A 20,000-nucleotide genomic window follows, 5' to 3' on the forward strand; every position below is an offset into this window, starting at 1 on the left:
TGAGGAGATGGACCTCGTCCGGGTGCGTCACATACACACCCACACACACACAAACACACACACAAACACAAACACAAACACACACACAAACACACACACACACACACACACACACACACACACACACACACACACACACACACACACAGTCTTTGTGAACGCAGATAACCTTCCTGAAACACCACACGGTTCCTGTAAGTGTCCTCTGAGCACATGATGATGTTGTAGGAGTAGTTGGGCATGTGTGAGTCACACCGCCACCTTCAGGACACCAGCAGTTCTGCGCTTTAGCCTCTGCTGAACTCACATGGCTCTCAACGTGTGCAGCGCAGCGGGAGAACATATATTAGGAGATCTTCAAACCCTCGGGAGTTCACAGGACTTATCTGTGCCCAAAAGAATGAAAAAGAGCATTATTTTCAGTGTTTTGTTGTCATAAGCACAGAATGCATGACTCGCCGTCGTATGACTTCATGTAAGGTCATGCTGACAAATAGAAATAGTCACAACAGTCATTTAAATTTGACAGAAAGTGCATTTAATTAATATAGAAAGTAATATTTTTTCACAGTATACATGTATGAATGGGATATAATAGAAAAGGCTTCACAGCATATTTCACAGCTGCATGAATGCATTAATTAATCTGATTAATTCACTAAATTATAATATAGCATCATATCATAATATTATAATATAGTCTTTTACGACTACAGGAGATGCATGGTATTTCTGATATTAAACCAATTGTTTTTTCCTCAACAGACGCTGCTCCAGAATAACGCCAGCGCTCGTTTCTTCAATGCTAAGCTGAGCGGGACAGAATGGCGCGTGGAGGATGTGTCCCGCTTCTTGTCCAAGTCTTCAGAGGACACTCGTCCACATGGGACAGCGTACACATGGAGAGAAGTGTTCAACGAGACTGACCAGGCCATACAGACCATCTCCCGCTTCATGGAGGTACACAGTTTTATCTTCCTTAACGTCCTATTATCATTATCATCATATGCATGGTGCGAGACATTAATTGGAGATGCAGTTTTATCGTCTTTAGCTTTCTCATTGTGATCAACTTCAAGTAGATAATGTAAGACACTTCTGGTAAATAAGGTTAAAAAAAAACAATTTTTTTTTACTATGCATTGATATTTTTTGGATTACAAGTTTCTGAAATGCTAAGAATAAATATGCAAACGAGGCGATGCTTATTTAAATATGTGCTATTTGCATATATCTCTTTTAAATTTTGGAGTTTCTGAAATTGTGTTTTAAATATCTAAATGAGACATTGTTTATTTAAATATGTGCTAATTTGCATATATTTGCATATATCTGATAAAAAAGATTGGATATATTTTGTAGTATTACTATTTCTGAAATATGCAAATGAGCCAATGTTTATTTACATATTTGCTAATTTACATACATTTGCATATATCTAAAATTTTATAGTTAAATATGCAAATGAGGGCATTGTTTATTTAAATATATGCTATTTTGCAATCAAAAATTTACATTTTTTGTAATACAAGTTTCTGGAATGTTATTTTAAACATGCAAATGGGGCAATATTCATTTAAATATGTACTAATTTACAAATATTTGCATAAAAGTCGTTAAAAATGTGAATTTTTTGTATTACAAGTTTCTGAAACTAAATCTTTAAACGTGCAATAGGCAAATAAGGTAAATAGGGTGAAATAACAGAAGCAACATTTATAATCATGCTTCCCTGGTAATTGATTGCATTTAAAAATGTATAATATCTTTAAATGTACATATATTTGCATATATATATTACAAAGAATCTTCTATATTTTTGTAATAAAAGTTTCTAAAATTGTATCTTTTAATATGCAAACGAGCCATTGTTTATTTATCATTTAGCACCATGCTTTCCCAGTTAATTGATTGCATTTAAAATCTGCAATTTACATATATTTGCATAAATCAAAAAAAAAAGTTTCAGAAATTTTATCAGTATATATGCTAAAAGGCAAATACGTTTAAAAATCTGCATATATCATAAAAAATTACTATAGTTTTTGTATTAAAAGATTCAGAAAATGTATCTTTAAGTATGCAAACAAGGCATTGGTTCTTTAAATATGTGCTAATTTGCATATATCTCTAGCAAAAAAATCTAGCTAGTCCAGAAATCTGACCATAGGATATATATTTTTTGACATATTAACGATTTTATGGAAGTTGTTTTTAGCAGTTCACAATTACGAAAATAAAGTGTAAAGCCAGTAAAATAAATACATTTTCTATATTTGTTTAGATTTAAACATTGTTTATAAACAGACAAATTATGTATGGACATTATCTATCTGTCTAAATACAGACATGAGTAAAACTGTGCAGTCTGAATAGCTAGAGTGAAGATTTATAGCATTAAGTTTTTACATTTTCACTTTTAAAAATATACATTATAATTTATATAAACAGATACAAAATTATAACATGCAAAATAAAATGCTTAAATTATTTACTGGACACTGAATAAACACAAATTTCCAAATTCTCAACATTGAGCTGTTTATTTCTCAAAAACAGCTCCAGAAGCTTTATGTAGGCATTGTGTGGGTGTCTTATGATGCTTGCTAATCAATTTAATGCCTGTAAGAAAGCTGAATCCATGTTTTCATTACTCGTCTTATTTTTCTGGGTCAGTGTGCCATCAGTTCACTAAAATACAGGAGCAAATCAATTAGCAAACCACCAAAGCAGGTCATATCAGTTCACCGGAGACAGTGAGATCGGCTGATTATTTTACTGCTCCTGATTATTTGATTACTGGAGTCATTTGGTCAACATGACCCAGACTTGTTTATTCACTGTACTGATTTTTTACATCCTGATTAACTAATTTAATCAACTTCAACTTGACCCAGATTCCTTTCAAATACTTTTTCTAATAAAAGAAATTGATAGCCCTAGAAATAAATTAATATATAAATAAATAAGCAAATAAGTAAAATAAATAAAATAAGATTTAAATGTTAACACTTTACAATAAGGTTCATTAGTTAATGCATTTACTAACATGAACTAATCATGAACAACACTTGTACAGCATTTATTAATCATAATTGAACATTTACTAATGCATTATCAACATTCAAGTCCATGCTTGTTAACATTAGTTAATGCACCATGAGTTAACATGAACTAACAATGAACAACTGTATTTTCAATAACTAACGTTTATTAACATGAATAAATACTGTAGTGAATGTATTGTTCAATGTTTGTTCATGTTTGTAAATGCATTACTTAACATTAACTAATGAACCTTATTGTAAAGTGTGACCATTTAAATAAATATATAATAATCCTATAAATAAATAAATAAATAGAAAAAAGACTGAAATAAAAAATAGACCTACAAATAAATACATTAAATAAAAATTAAGATTAAAATAAATAAATAGTCCTATAAATAAATAAATAACAATAAGATTAAAATAATTAAGTAAAAGTACTATAAATAAATAAATTAAAATAAGATTAAAATAAATAAATAATAGTCCTATAAATAAATATAAGAATAAAATTAATAAATAATAGTCCAATAAATAAATAAAAATACGATTAAAATAAATAAATAATAGTCCTATAAATTATTAAATTGATAAATAAATTAATTAATTAATTTATAAGAATGAAATAATGAATCATAGTCTTATAATTTTTTTTTATAAAAATAAGAATAAAATAAATAAATAATAGTCCCTTTAAATTAATAAATAAATAAATAAAATGATTAAAATAAATGAATTATATTCTTATGTATAAATATTTAGTAGATAGAAGTAAATAAAGTAAAAAAAATATTAAAATCAAACAAATCAATACAAAATAAAAACAAATAAAATGAATTATACCAGCCATAAATAGTTTGGTCATCTTGACCTCGACATTGATAAACTGTTCATTGTCCTCATCAAAAATATATTTGAATTATTTATTCATGCACAAATGCATAGTATAGTACTGGATATAAATATTTATAAATAAGCTTAAAATGAGTAAAAAACATAAAAATAGATGTTTTTTTTAATGAATACAAATCATACACAAATAAATAGTACCAGAAATAAATCAATTACAATGATAAAAAAGAAATAATTTGGTCACACGGACTCTATTTATAAATACATCTGTACGATATCTTTTATATTTTTTTCAAAATGCTGTAATCTGCTCTTTTGCAGTGTGTGAACTTGGATAAGTTGGAGCCGGTGGCGAACGAGGAGCGTCTGGTCAATAAATCCATGCGTCTGCTGGATGACCGCAAGTTTTGGGCAGGAATCGTGTTTCCCGACATGCAATCCAACACGTCTGATCTGCCACTCAACGTTAACTATAAGATCCGCATGGACATCGATAACGTGGAGCGAACCAATAAGATCAAGGACGGGTATGAACCAATAAGTCATCCTTACAGCTTCCTGATAATGCTGTCATTAGCAGCTGCTACTGGCAGGCTTAATATTTATCATGTTTTCATGTCCGTCTGCATGCTTACATCATATTTGCAACATTTCAGACACTAATAGATCAGTGTATGATGCAGAAATATAGTGATTTGTGATGCTAATGGCTACTTATGCTAATGACTTTCATAAAAACTACACAATATTCTTCAGAGTTTTTTTAAATGATGACAGAATGATAATAATTAAATAATAATTTATAGTAATTTAAATAATAATAAATAATTTTTGGTAGAACTATCCCTTTTAAAAAGCCTTGATGGTGTGTTTATTTATTATATTGCAATTAAACAAGCTCACATAACGTGTTTTCTGCTGTAGATATTGGGATCCGGGTCCTCGAGCTGACCCATTTGAGGACTTGCGTTACATCTGGGGCGGCTTCACATACCTGCAGGACGTGATTGAGCACGGGATCATCAGAGCTCTGACCGGCAGCAAGGAAAAAACCGGAGTCTACATCCAGCAGATGCCGTATCCCTGCTATGTGGATGACATGTAAGAGAGATCATCACCATTTACAGCCTTTATATTCATATGCAGATTTCAGTCACAATTAGAACAGAGTGACATGTAAGCCCTGTTATTGAAATACAGTGGCATATAAGCTTTGTTTTTTTAAATATAGTGATCTATATGCTTTGTTTTTGAAAAATAGTTGTAAATATATAAGCTCTATGTTTTAAAAATAAAAAAACAGTACTCCTGCATGTTTTAATAAAAATAAATCAGCCATTTTAGTGATTGTGTGACCCCTGCTTTCTCCTGTTGTCCAGTTTCCTGCGGGTCATGAGCCGCTCCATGCCTCTCTTCATGACTCTGGCCTGGATGTACTCGGTGGCCATCATCATCAAGGGTGTGGTGTATGAAAAAGAGGCCCGACTCAAGGAGACCATGCGGATCATGGGTCTGGATAACGGCATCTTGTGGCTGAGCTGGTTCATCAGCAGCCTGATACCACTGCTCATCAGCGCCGCCCTGCTGGTGCTCATCCTGAAGGTGTGCATCTCTCGGTTTCTCTGTCCAAATATGACCAAGCAACATTAATGGACACATTTCCGTATGTCTCAGTACACTAACAATGCTGGGTTCCACGCAATTCATTCATGTTGTCTGAACATAAATCGATTAAGTTGGCTTGACAAGTTTAAACAGTATAGAGAAACACTTTGATTGACATTTTCCCTTTGTACGTGTCATCTGAGGGGAAAGCCCTGCCCACTAGTGATGATCTTTCCCTCATTAGCATAGGACGCTAGTATTGTTTTTGATTCTGCCACTATGCTGATACATAGGCATTTATAGCTCCGCCCTCTATTTAAAAAGTGCACAATCTCATTTGCATTTAAAGCGGCAGTCACCAAAACGACACAATTAGGACCAAAGCCTAAAAAGGGTACGTTTCCGAGAGTAGAAAAACATTACTTGTGTGGTACTACAAGCTGAAACTTCACACACACTCTCTAGGAACACCAGAGACATGTTTTTTCTTCTTTTTCTTGTAAAAAGGCATAGGTCCCCTTTAACACCAAATTTTTTTTCAGATGGGGAATCTCCTGCCGTACAGCGACCCCGGCGTCATCTACTTGTTCTTGTCCTCTTTTGCGGTGGTGACCATCATGCAGTGTTTCCTGATCAGCACACTCTTCTCTCGTGCCAATCTTGCCGCCGCCTGCGGAGGCATCATTTACTTCACGCTTTACCTGCCCTATGTGCTCTGCGTCGCCTGGCAGAACTACGTGGGCTTCGGTGCCAAAATAGTAGTGGTGAGTGCAAGTAATACGCTGACATGTCATCTGATCTGCCTTTTTAGTGACTTCACGTGTCAGTGTTTTTAATATTATTTTAAATGCAATGACAACCCCAAATTTATTTAAGAAGTATTTCCAATTTGGGGTTTGGAAATTGTTCAGTATTTTATTTATTTATTTTATATATTTTTATTTCATTTAATATTAGGTTGTACTGTGGTTTTAGCTGTATTATATATGTATTTATTAATTAGAACAAACATGTATTTATTTACTTTAATTGTACTGAACTTAAATCTCATTTGACTTTAATCAAATTTTTAAAAATGTATTCTCACTTTGTATTTATGTATTTATTTGAATATATTTTTTGAATTTGTTTATGTAATTTTTTATCACATTCACATAACACATTGATATACACATTATATTATACTTGTACTTTATATATATATATATATATATATATATATATATATATATATATATATATATATATATATATATATATATATATATATATATTACATTATATTATTTATATTAACTGTTAAATAATAATAAATTAATTTTACATTAATCACATTTTTATTTACAGTTTTATTTACAGTTTTTAATTTTATTATTTTATTTACAGTTATTAATTTGTAATAATTTGTTTGCATTTTTATTCGTATTGTTATGCTTTTATATTTAGTATTTATTAAGTATTTATTACCTTATATATTTTGCTTATTTTTCTCAGTTTTAATGTTATATTCTATTTAATTATGTAATTAATAATTGTATGTATATGTAATATTTTGTATATTTTGTGTGTGTTTTTTTCCCACTCCTTCCGCTCTGTTCTGTTTATATATTGACCATCGGTCTCTCTGTGTCTCCTCAGAGTCTGCTGTCTCCAGTGGCGTTCGGCTTCGGCTGTGAGTATTTCGCTCTGTTTGAGGAGCAGGGTGTGGGCATCCAGTGGAGTAATCTGCTGTCCAGCCCCATGCAGGAGGACAGCTACAACCTGACCACCTCCATCTGCCTCATGCTCTTCGATTCGGTGCTCTACGCCGTCATGACCTGGTACATCGAGGCCGTCTTTCCAGGTCAGAATCTGGCTTTTCTGAAGCTGCTTGTCATGTGTGATAATTATTAGACTGGGTAAATGATACAGGTGTAAAAAAATCTCTCTTACAGGTCAGTATGGCATCCCTCGACCCTGGTACTTCCCTTTCACCAAGTCATACTGGTGCGGAGAGAAATGCGGATGGACAACATCAGTGCCAAGTAACAGGAAAGAAAACGCGGAAGGTATGAAAATAGAGCACATTTATTTGTTTGTTCATTCGTTTGTTCGATTTTTTGTTTGTTCATTCATTTGTTTAATCTGTTTGTTTATTCATTCATTTGTTTGTTTATTCATTCATTTGTTTGTTTATTCATTCATTTGTTTGTTTATTCATTTGTTCATTCATTTGTTTGTTCATTCAATCGTTTGTTTGTTGATTTGTTCTTTATTTGTTGTTTGTTTAATAAATGTTTCGTTTGTTTGTTTTTTCGTTCGTTAGTTCAATTAATCGTTTATTAATTAATTCATTTGTTTGTTTGTTTATTTAGTATCTTTTTATGTTTTTGGTTCACTTGTTTTTCATTCATTTGTTCATTCATTCATTCATTCATTCATTTGTTTGTTTGTTCATTCAATCCTTCATTTGTTTGTTCATTCAATCCTTCGTTTGTTTGTTCATTTGTTTTTTGTTTGTTCATTTGTTTGTTTGTTTATTCAATCTTTCATTTGTTTGTTTGTTCATTCATTTGTTTGTTCATTTATTCATTTGTTTGTTAATTTAATCTTTTGTTTGTTTGATCATCCGTTTGTTTGTTCATACAGTCGTTTTTGTTAATTCAATCATTCATTTGTTCATTTGTTCATTTATTAGTTTGTTTAATTTTAAACAATTTTAATTTCAATTTTAATTTGATCATTTAATCTTTCGTTTGTTTCTTCGTTAGTTCATTGTTTTATTTGTTCATTGATTTGTTTGTTTATGATTTTTTTGTTTGTTTATTCATTCATCGATTTGTTTGTTCATATATTTATTAATAGCAATTAATTAAAATTATATTTTTAATTACAGAATTACTGAATTATCTATTTTTTGTATAATATATATTATATTTTTGATTTTATTATTAAATATATTATTATATATAAATTAATTATAAATTATATTTGGACATTCCGTTTTTTAAAAATGTATGAACGTGAAATATAAATACTGAAATAAGCATTGATTGGTCTTTTAGCTGTGTGCATTGAGGAAGAGCCAGCCCATATAGATCCTGGTGTTTACATCGAGAACCTGATGAAGATCTACAGCAATGGTAAAGTGGCAGTGGACGGTTTGACTCTGGGCTTTTATGAGGGCCAGATCACTTCTTTCCTTGGCCACAACGGCGCTGGAAAAACCACAACCATGTAAGAAAACTCAGAAAAACATCTTAAGACAATTCAATCCACTTGAATTTGTAAAAACGGTTAAGTTAAAGAATTGTGTGGAACCCAGTTTTTTTACAGTGAACTTTTTAAGGAAAGGAATGTGAAAGTATTTGTTATGTTATTATTGTTTATAAAGTGAGTGCATATTTAATAAAACAATCCTTTGTTTGCATATTCAGAAAATTATAAAATATTTAGAAAACTTTTTTTTAAAAAGCTGGGAAAATAAGAGAAATTATATTGTTAAATGTGAATATAACAGTGTAATTTTATTTCTGGTGTCAAAACGAGTTGCATTTTCTTGCTTTTTCAGGTCAATCCTCACCGGCCTGTTTCCACCGACTTCTGGCACTGCGTACATCCAGGGCAAAGACATCCGCACAGACCTGAATGCCATCCGCCAAAACCTGGGCGTCTGTCCTCAGCATAACGTCCTGTTCAGCATGTACGTCCACAACACACCTTTTTACACATTTTACACACTCTTTCATGGGAATCTGCAATGCAAAAGAACTCTGTCCATAAAAAATATGGACGCACAATATGTCAATATTTTTTTATGCCATACATGACAGCCTACAAGCTCATATTTGGATTTTATATATGCATAATAAATATGTCATATATCCAACAAATATTGCAAAAATAATTATAGAATTACCATTGGAATTACTAATATGTACATATATGTTCAAATATGTTAGATGCAATTTGATTAGATATACATATGTTCATATATGGCCATTATATTCACGCTATAGCAAATATATTTGAATATATTTACATATTTGTTGATTGGCATTTATCAGATTTCTATGTGAGTGCCTCTAGACTGAGTTTGTGTGTGTGCATGTATTTCAGGCTGACCGTGGAGGAGCACATCTGGTTTTATGCGCGTCTGAAGGGTTTGTCTGCGGAGAAGGTGAAGTCTGAGATGGAGCAGATCGTGATGGACCTCGGCCTTCCTCATAAACGCACATCTCGCTCCAACCAGCTCTCAGGTATGGAGATTATATAAAAACACAAAGAGATCTTGCTCTACAATTTATACGATTTCACCAAGGATGCATTTATTTCATCAACAATACAGTAAAAACTGTAATATTATTAGGATTTCAATGAACTTTATTTTCTGTTTGGATATATAGTTTTCATTTAAATTCATTCCTAAGGTTAAAAGCTGAATTTTCAGCATCATTGCTGCAATTTTTAGTGTCCCATAATCCTTCAGAATCTATTGAAATATTTTTAAAATGTTGAAAACTTTTCAGATTTTGCTGAAAATCTATGATTTTTTTTATATAATATAAAGTTTTATAAATCTTTGTAAAATTATAAATGACTTTAATGTCATTTTTATCAATTTAATGCATCCTTGTATTAAAGAATTAAAAATATCTGCATTAATTTTAAAGTATTAGTATTGATCTTACTGATTTGTTTTTCTATTTTTTGCATTGCTAAATTTCCATCAAAAGCTCAAAGTAGCTTTATATGCTTTTCCTTAGTAGTTTAATCACATGTGAAGGTAAAAGATTCTATCAAAATATTTAAAATATCTAACCTTGTAACATAATAAATAATTTACTGTCATTTTCTTATTAATTTAATGCATTCCAGGTGTAAAGAAATAAAAATATTTAATATTTTGGGTATTAGTATTGATCTTGCTGATCATTTTTTCTAGTTTTTGCATTGCTCAATTTCCATCAAATGCTCAGAGTAGCTTTATATGCTTTTCGTAAATAATTTAAGCACATGTGAAATGTCAAATTATTTAAAAAGATCTAACCTTGCAGGAGGAATGCAGAGGAAGTTATCAGTCGCGCTGGCCTTCGTCGGAGGCTCAAAAGTGGTGATTCTGGATGAACCGACTGCTGGAGTTGATCCTTACGCCCGCCGTGGCATCTGGGACCTGCTGCTGAAATACCGCCAAGGTAAACATCTGCAATAAAAAACAGCCTTTAATTACAATAAATATGTCATGCAAAAAAAAATGTTATCCAAGTGCACATACAGTAAGATAAATACAATAAATGTCATATAAACCAAATAAATTAAGGCATTGCTTGTAACAGATCTGCTTATAACAAAACCATCATCATGTAATGCACTTTAAAAGATGCACCAAGATGTCTCTGATGTCCCCAGAGTGTTTTTGTGAAGTTTCAGCTCAAAATACCACACATAATGTTTTAAAACTCTTTTAAGGCTCTCTTTTAGGCTTTGATCCTAATTCTGCTTTAAATTCAAATGAGATTGTGCTCTTTTCAGAAGAGGGCGGAGCTACAAATGCCTGTGTGTCAGCATAGTGGCAGATTCAAAAACCAGACTAATGTTATATGCTAATGAGGGAGCATATCTGACAACATTCAGATCATAAAATCCGGGAGATTTTATCCGGGGCTGTGCGTGAAGTGAATAGCGGGGTGGGGGGGGTTGTTGGTGCACGAAATGAAGAGTGGGGGGTGAGGGTGGGGTTGGGGGGTGGAATTCCGGGAGTTTTGTGTGAGACAGAACAATATGGGAGATGGCCGGGAGATGGGTCTGAAATACTGGAGACTCCCGGGAAAAACGGGAGTGTTGGCAGGTATGTGAGGGAGAGATGGTGACTAATGGGCGGGACTTTCCCCCTCTGATTGACACATACAACGGCAGAATGTCAATCAAAGTGTTTCTGCAGAAAAAATGCAATTAATACATTTCCACCATTAAAAGCTGCTTATATTCACAGATTGTTGCCACTCGACTGTGTTTAAACCCCTTATAAAAGGGATTTTTTGCATAATATGACCCCTTTAATAACTATTCAATCAACTGGTGCTTCTAGTATTAAGAACATGGTTTGTTTTCAGGTCGCACCATCATCCTGTCCACACACCACATGGATGAAGCCGATATACTGGGCGACCGCATCGCCATCATCTCTCATGGCAAGCTGTGCTGCGTGGGCTCCTCTCTGTTCCTCAAGACTCAGCTGGGCACGGGTTACTACCTGACGCTGGTCAAGAAAGACTTCGATCTGTCCGCCAGCTCCTGCCGCACCTCCAGCAGCACGGTCTCCTACTCCAAGGGAAGCCTCAAGAAGGTCTGAATGAGTATTAAAAAAATTGTTCACTGAAAACATTTAAAGCACATCAAATTTTGTTAGCTCACATTGCTAGTTTGGTGGTGAACAATTCATCAGTGCATGTCATTAAGAAAAAATGACCCTTGTTATCTAAAATTGAAATCTGAAAACGCTTTCTGTTTGTTTTCGGTTAAATACTCAAATTATGTATGTTTGAGGTATTGGGCGTGGCTAACATACTTAACCACGCCCCTTTAGCTGTCAGTTTTGACAACAAACAGAAATGGTGAGGAGGAGGACTCTGTTAGGTTGTAATAACTCTCCCCAAAGCCTGATCTTTCTGAATGAAACGCCTACTTGACTATATCCAATCAGCTCACAGTAGAAAAAAACAAGCCACACCCACTGTTTCCTCATTTAATATTCAGTTTCTCTTGTGTCACAATACAAAAAAATGGTCACAACTTAAATTGTGTCAACGTTACTCACCCTTTACCCATTTCAAACCATTATGAGCATCTTTTCTTTAGTTGAACACAAATGAAGATATTTTGAAGAGAGCTGAAAACCGGTAACCATTGACTTCCATTTGTTTTTTCTACTATGGAAGTCAATGGTTATTGGTTTTTAGCTCGCTTCAGAATAACTTCTTTTGTTTTGAACTTACTCACTTGAGGGAGAGTAAATAATGAGTAAATGGTCATTTTAGGGTGAACTGTCTCTTTAAGGGAATGAGTGGTCTTGGTATTTGAGTCATATTAAGGAATTTGTGTTTGTTTTTGTAGGATGACAGCGTATCTGAGAGCAGTTCTGATGCCGGACTGGGCAGCGACCATGAAAGCGAAACCACCACCATCGGTATGAAACCATTCATTCCTATTAAAGATTTTTGGTCACACCTTATTTTATAGTATAATAATAAGTATTATTGTATAAGTATTATAGTATAAGTATATAATACTTATACTATAATAAGTATTATAGTATAATACTTGCTGTTAATAAACCATTAACTCTGACTTTTGCCTCATTAAACTTGTAATCTGCCACTTATTAATAGTTATTAAGGAAGTAGTTTGGTTTAACTATAGGATTAGGAATGTAGAATAAGATCATGCAGAATATTTGCTTTATAGGAACTAATAAAGACCAATATCTTTATTATAGGCAGGTATTTAAGCACTAGTTAATAGTGAGAATTGGTACTTAAACTAAAGTTACCAAAGTTGTCTGTTAATTGAAATAAGGCTAAAATAAAATACAGTATATGTAGATGGAAAATAAAAACAAAAAGTTAAAATAATGATGATTTATGTAGTAATATTAAAGCAAAGCACTACATTTTAACACTAAAAGCCAAAAAATAGTTATAATTGGAGCACTGAATTAATTTTTTTTTTTAAATATAAAAATTAAAATGAAAACTTTGTCTTTGCAACTAAATTTACTGAAGTTAAAGAGTCATTTCTTTTTATATATATATAAAATAAAGTAAATAATTGTATAATAATAAATAATTCTAAATGAGTCTGAAATAAAATACTGTGCAATTAGTAAATGGAAATAAAATAAAAGGAAGAAAATGATGCAAACTTAAACTGCTCTAAAAAATAAAAACAGACAAACTAAAACTAAATATCATGCACAGTTCTGTCATTATTTACTCATGTTTTGAGCTGTTTTCTCACTTCTCTCCATCATCCTCCAGACATCTCCTTGATCTCCAATGTGATCTTCAAGCACGTTCCTACAGCCAGACTGGTGGAGGATCTCGGCCACGAAATCACGTACGTTCTGCCATATGAATCTGCCAAAGATGGAGCATTCGTGGAGCTTTTCCACGAGATCGACGACCGGCTCACAGACCTCAGCATCTCCAGCTACGGCATCTCGGACACCACTCTCGAAGAGGTAAAACACCACTGAAGATTTCATTCACTTCAGCATCAGACTGATTCAGTTGCAGATTTCTGACAGGCTTATTGGCCAAATCAGAAAATTAATTACAATTATTATTCATTATTTTCTGACTTCAAATAAAATTCAGAACAAACACCTATTATTTATTTATTTTATTTTTTATTTTTTATTTTTTTTATTTAGTTAGTTAGTTAGTTTATTTATTTATATATTTAGTTAGCTATTTAGTTTGGTTTTATTTATTTATTTAGTTTGTTTTTTATTTTTATTTGTTTAATTAATTAATTATTTGTTTATGTATGTATTTATTTATTTTTTAATAATTTTTATTTTTTATTTTTTTTATTTTGTTTGTGTTTTTGTTTATTTAATAAAGATTTTTATCTTTATTTATTTATTTTATTGTCACCAGTTTTTTTTGTTCATATTTTTATTTATCTATTTTAATTATTATTTATTTATACAGTTTTTATAAAAAAAAAAATTTCTTTTTAAATTTTTTTATTTAATATTTATTCATTCTCTTCTCATTCAATTTCCCTCTTTTATTACTTTATTTTATTTTACTCATATATGAATTGCCTTCTTCAACTCCCTACCATTAACCCTCATATTAGGTTTGTTATTTCTTAAATAATGTCATTCTTTGTCTTCTTAATTCATCCTTTCCACTCTGAATACATATACTTAAATTTTAAAATGTACATTTCATACCTATAACAATCCTACACAGACATCTCACATAATTACATGTGCATTTAATCTCATTTTTTTTCTTTTGTTTTGTCTTTTTTACCTCTTATTTTGCAAGTTTTTTCTTCTTTTTTCTCTAAATGTCCTACTTTGTCTTGATTAAAAAGCAAAAAAATACAATCACTCTAAACATGAGCTATAATGAAATCTGCCAGAACACAAAAGTGTCTTAGAAGAAAGCTTATATTTGTAACATTTGTAGATTTTTTTAGTGCAAAAAAATCCACAATGTCTTAAGCTATTACATACAATTAGTGCATAAATACATAATATCTTAGGTTTTTCATTTGTACTGTGTCTTCAGAGACACATGTATTGCTTAATTTACACGCTTTGTGTTTTATTTTCACTTTGCAAATCTAGAACAGAAATCTTGAATAAAGCAACACTGATCACACATTTAAAGCAAGCACTATCAAATTCAGAGTTACATCCCTGCTCTGTTGGTGCATCTTTAATTTCATGCAAGAATGTGAATAAAATGAGTTTGTCTTTTTCGTTCAGATTTTCCTGAAAGTGGCTGAGGACTGCGGTGTGGATGCTGAAACCTCAGGTAAAACCACTGCTTTTGCTCTCAGGTAAACATTTAACTGCTGCGTCTTTTGGAAACAAGAGCATCACTGGGTTTTTTCTGTGTGTTGTGTGTCAGACGGGACTCTGCCTGCACGCAGGAACCGCAGACATGCATTCGGGGACCATCAGAGCTGCTTGAAGCCTTTTACTGAAGACGACTTTGATTTCAACGACTCTGAAGGGGATCCAGGTACACTCTCAGTCCATCCCTTCATCACTCTAGTCTGAAATATAGTCTGAATCGTCATCTTATGTGATAAAAGTCTGTAATACAAAATCAAATGACTTGGATGACTTTGATCTGATATGAATGTAAACCCTGGCCAATGTAAAGCTTGTTTTAAAGGTTTTCTGCTGTGTGTAATCCTCAGAGTCTCGTGAGACTGACTGGTTGGATGGTGCTGATGGTAAAGGCTCGTATCAGGTGAAGGGCTGGAGTCTGAAGCGGCAGCAGTTTGTGGCTTTGCTCTGGAAACGTTTACTGTACGCCCGACGCTCACGCAAAGGTTTCTTTGCTCAGGTACGGCAAGTCTGCAAGTTTAACATCTCTATAGTCAGGGGCGTAGCGGACATTTTAAAAGTAGGAGGGACAGCTATGAGATCCAAAAGTTTGTATTCATATAATTAATAGTCACCTGTTGTTAAATGGTGTGTCTCTAAAAGTGAGACAGGATGTATCCCCCCCGTCTCCCCAGTTGCTATGCCCCTGTCTACAGTGTAGGCCAAACTCTACATTAGCATTAGCATTTTAGTAAATGACAATTTTTGTCAACAATATGCTAATTCATAATAGAAAATGTTCATAGTGACAACATGCTAGTCGTGTGCTAAATATGCTAAAAATAAATATGCTAATACATTATACTAGAAATAAAATATGCTAGAAAAAAATGCTAATAAATATGCTAGCTACTTGCTAATTCACAATAGAAACATGCTATAAATCAATATATGGTGACCACATGCTAATTAACACTAGAAACATGCTTAGTCATACTAGAAATGTGCTAGGAATGTGCTAAATCATGCTTAAATTATGCTAATATGCCTGTCTGTCTGTTTGTCTGTCTATCTATTTATCTATCTATCTATCCATACTATCCATCTATACTTTTTCAAGGTTTCAAACTAAACAAACTATGACCAATAGGCTTTCTCAAGCCACCATGAAGTTTGACTTTAATCTTTATTATCTAGTAATAATTATTGTTGTTGTTGTTATTATTATTATCAGTTTCTTAAATGTGGTGTTGTTAATTGTCCAGATTGTGCTTCCCGCTGTGTTCGTGTGCATCGCTCTGGTCTTCAGCCTCATCGTTCCTCCTTTCGGGAAATATCCCAGCCTCGCTCTGGAGCCCAGCATGTATGAGGAGCAGTTCACCTTTATCAGGTACACACTGCCATCCACACGCTTTACATTTTAATCCCATGAGCCTTGGAGAGTCTGATGGTGATGGTGATGATGATGATGGTTTGTGTCTCCAGTAATGACGCACCAGAAGACAGACACACAAACAGGCTGCTTGATGCTCTGAAGGACAGTCCGGCTTATACTGACCAGTGCACAGATGGGAAAAACACAGCGTGAGTTTAATGCACATTCAACAGAGGAGGTGATCTTCTCACATGGAGATGCTCATGGTTATATTTGCAGTTTAGAAGAAGCTTCTGTTTAACGGGGTCCTTAATTTAATGGGCAATAAGTTTTTTTGATTGTAGAGCACATATAGCTTGTGTAGATTGGATTATCCATTAAGTATTTAATTTGTGCAATTTTGGGGGGAAAACTTATAATTATAAGTTTTTAATTAAATTATAATTTAATGCAAGAACAATTTAAATTTTTAGTTTTGTTATAAAATAATAAATAAGTAATGTTTATTAACTTAAATATTTAATCAAATATTAAAAGTATTTTTGTTGGTTTTTATATGTGTTGTTGTTGGAATAATTAAATGTCTTATTATTACAACAGCAACATTTATAGAAAACAAAACAAAAAAAAATATATATATATATGTATATATATATATTTTTTTTTTTTTAAATCCGCAAATATTATTAAGGATTTAGTTTTTGTAAGGACTTTATTTTTTATTATTATTATTTTTTTAAGATAAACAGTTGCATATTTTGTCCAGTAATATCAGAGTGGATATTTTCAGTCGCAGATCATTAATAATATATTGATTTTACTTAATTTTTTATTTTATTTTTTTCAAATAGTAGAGCATTTTTTCCAACAAAAGATGAGCTTATGATATTCCCATTAGTGGATTGTTAATATTTTAGATTTTTTTAAGTTGTTTGTTTTCATATATTTGTTTGTGTGTGTTTTGTTTGTTACAGTAGCAGATCGTGTCCGATTAAAGATGGAGAATGGCTGGTTCCAGAGGTTACCGAGAGCATTGAGGCAATATTCCTGAATGGAAACTGGAGTATGGAAAACCCTTCTCCTCTGTGTGAGTGCAGCTGTGAAGGACGGAAAAAGATGCTTCCGGAGTGTCCGCCTGGAGCAGGAGGCCTTCCACCGCCTCAGGTACACATATTCACCAAATACTGTAATATCTGGTTTTATCTTAATATTTAGGCAGCAGAACGTATGACTTTCTCTTCTTTCCTCAGATTAAAGTCACCCATGATGAAACCCTGCAGAATCTGTCTGGAAGAAACATTTCAGACTATTTGGTGAAAACATACGCACAGATTATTGGGAAAAGGTGAGTTGAGACAGTCCACAATATAAATAAGCCAACTGAAATAAAATGTTCCTGGTTTTCATTCTAACTTTGTCCTGTTTTATCTGTTCAGTTTGAAGAACAAGCTCTGGGTCAACGAATTCAGGTACATCTCAGTTCAGATCTGATATGATTATATTAATAATGCAGTAAAAGATATAGACCTAAAATCTCTTTCTCATTGGCCATCTTAAAGATTTGGACTTCAACTCTTGTTCGGATTGGTCATGTAAAATATATAGACCTCGGCTCTTGTTCTGATTGGCCATGTTAAAGATATGGACCTCAATTCATATTCTGATTGGCTATTTGAAATATATAGACTTCAAATGTCATTCTGATCGGCTTTCATAAAGATACAAACTTCAACAAACTTCAAAAATATAAACTTTAAATCTTTTTCTGATTGTCCATCTTTAAGATATAGACTTCAACTCTTGTTCTAATTGGCCATGTTAAAGAAATGGAGCTCAAATCTTATTCTGATTGGCCATCTTAAAGATTTGGACCTGAGGTCATATTCTGATTGGTTGTTTTAAAGATATAGACTTCAACTCTCATTTTGATTGGCCATCTTTAAGATATAGACCTCAAACATTGTATTGATTGGCTGTCTTTAAAATATGGACATTAAATATCATTCTGATTGGCCACCTTTAATATACAGCCATCAAATCTCATTCTGGTTGGCCGTCTTTAGAGATATGGCCCTTGACTCTCATTCTGATAGGCTTTCTTAATGATATGAACCTCAAATCTTATTCTGATTGGCTATTTTCAAGATAGACTTTAAATCTCATTCTGATTGGCTTTCTTAAAGATATTGACTTCAACTCTTGTTCTGATTGGCTGTCTTAAAGATATGAATGTCAAATCTCATTCTGATTGACCGTTTTTAAGATATGGACCTTAAATCTCATTTTGATTGGTTGTCTTGCAGATATGGTGGCTTCTCATTGGGTGCACGAAACACACAGGCTCTCCCACCTGGCGATGAGCTCACTGATGCCATCTCTCACATCCGCAGCCGCTTCAGTCTTGAGTCGGTATGTCTTGTTCACATTTACCACTGATGTTTCCAAAAAAAAAAAAAAAACATAGAAAACTGTTGTGGCACAAAGTTTGGAGTTTACCTTCAATACACATATACACGTTTGTTTTTTTTGCAACCCACAGGGCACCGCAGCCGACCGCTTTCTGGGAAGCCTGTCAACTTTTATCCGAGGTCTGGATACCAATAACAATGTGAAGGTGCGTACACTGCTTTCAGACTTAGTGTATTTATCTGATCCATACTGATGCCATGTTTATTATCGACAAGACTGATCTAAATCCTACTCATAATAATAACATATTAATAATAATAATAATAAAAACAATATGTATATTCATATAAAGTATAATATATAGTAGGTTTAATGTAAGGTATTTATTACCAGTAGTAACTTGCAGTATGTTAACACTTACTGCATTCGAGATTGACATTGCAGGTCTTGTAAACATCAATAGAGGGCCAAGTTTATCTATTAATCTTGAGATGGGACAGTCTATTATTATTATGCCAGTGCTCATAAACACTAATGATGAATCCACAAAGTCTGTAAAAGCAAGAAAAGTGACATGCTTGGTTATCTGCTATTCCAGATCTGGTTCAATAATAAAGGCTGGCACAGTATCGGATCATTCCTCAACGTCATGAACAATGCCGTCCTGCGTGCTAATCTTCCTCCCGGCCTGGATCGCTCCAAATTTGGCATCAACGCATTTAACCATCCACTCAACCTCACCAAAGAGCAGCTCTCGCATGTGGCACTGTGAGTACTGACATAATAGGGGCATAATAAATAGACAAAATGAAAAGTCTACGATTTTATATTATGATCCATTATTTTATTTGTTTTATTTGTGGAACAACATTAAGTTAACTGATTAGTTTTTACTAATTTAAGTAGATTGAACATATAACAATCCCAAGCTCTTTTAAAAAAAGTTTGAACAGTCGGCAAAATATTTATTTGAGTGTAATACATAATAAAACATAAGTAATGAAACATAAATCTTGCTATTTTCCCAATTACCTTCACAGAATGACCACCTCGGTGGATGTGCTGGTGTCCATCTGCGTCATCTTCGCCATGTCCTTCGTTCCAGCCAGTTTCGTGGTGTTCCTCATCCAGGAGAGAGTGAATAAAGCCAAACACATGC

The 20,000-nt window shown here is 32.8% G+C and overlaps 1 protein-coding gene across 2 annotated transcripts in view; it reads left to right on the top strand.

Moving 5' to 3' along the window:
- The window catches only part of abca1a (ATP binding cassette subfamily A member 1a), a 68,085-nt gene that overhangs the window by 33,750 nt on the left and 14,335 nt on the right, over window positions 1-20,000 (top strand). For both annotated transcript variants that reach the window (XR_015475777.1, NM_001309465.1), the window contains exons 11-37: window positions 1-22; window positions 766-960; window positions 4,221-4,426; window positions 4,824-5,000; window positions 5,279-5,501; window positions 6,047-6,268; window positions 7,143-7,347; window positions 7,439-7,552; window positions 8,549-8,720; window positions 9,055-9,186; window positions 9,603-9,742; window positions 10,541-10,678; window positions 11,597-11,829; window positions 12,597-12,669; window positions 13,520-13,722; window positions 14,989-15,037; window positions 15,134-15,247; window positions 15,429-15,577; window positions 16,323-16,447; window positions 16,543-16,641; window positions 17,407-17,596; window positions 17,683-17,777; window positions 17,869-17,901; window positions 18,736-18,841; window positions 18,972-19,046; window positions 19,440-19,609; window positions 19,882-20,000. The exon at window positions 1-22 is cut by the window's left edge and continues 95 nt beyond it; the exon at window positions 19,882-20,000 is cut by the window's right edge and continues 59 nt beyond it. Coding sequence is in view for 1 of the 2 variants with exons in the window: in NM_001309465.1 (NP_001296394.1) it covers window positions 1-22; window positions 766-960; window positions 4,221-4,426; window positions 4,824-5,000; window positions 5,279-5,501; window positions 6,047-6,268; window positions 7,143-7,347; window positions 7,439-7,552; window positions 8,549-8,720; window positions 9,055-9,186; window positions 9,603-9,742; window positions 10,541-10,678; window positions 11,597-11,829; window positions 12,597-12,669; window positions 13,520-13,722; window positions 14,989-15,037; window positions 15,134-15,247; window positions 15,429-15,577; window positions 16,323-16,447; window positions 16,543-16,641; window positions 17,407-17,596; window positions 17,683-17,777; window positions 17,869-17,901; window positions 18,736-18,841; window positions 18,972-19,046; window positions 19,440-19,609; window positions 19,882-20,000 (3,779 nt within the window). In the remaining variant the exon portion in view is untranslated. The remainder of the gene's footprint in view (window positions 23-765; window positions 961-4,220; window positions 4,427-4,823; window positions 5,001-5,278; window positions 5,502-6,046; window positions 6,269-7,142; window positions 7,348-7,438; window positions 7,553-8,548; window positions 8,721-9,054; window positions 9,187-9,602; window positions 9,743-10,540; window positions 10,679-11,596; window positions 11,830-12,596; window positions 12,670-13,519; window positions 13,723-14,988; window positions 15,038-15,133; window positions 15,248-15,428; window positions 15,578-16,322; window positions 16,448-16,542; window positions 16,642-17,406; window positions 17,597-17,682; window positions 17,778-17,868; window positions 17,902-18,735; window positions 18,842-18,971; window positions 19,047-19,439; window positions 19,610-19,881) is intronic.

This window comes from Danio rerio, chromosome 1, assembly GCF_052040795.2.
Source record: "Danio rerio strain M-AB ecotype USA chromosome 1, GRCz13ab, whole genome shotgun sequence".
NCBI classification, from domain to species: Eukaryota; Metazoa; Chordata; class Actinopteri; order Cypriniformes; family Danionidae; genus Danio; species Danio rerio.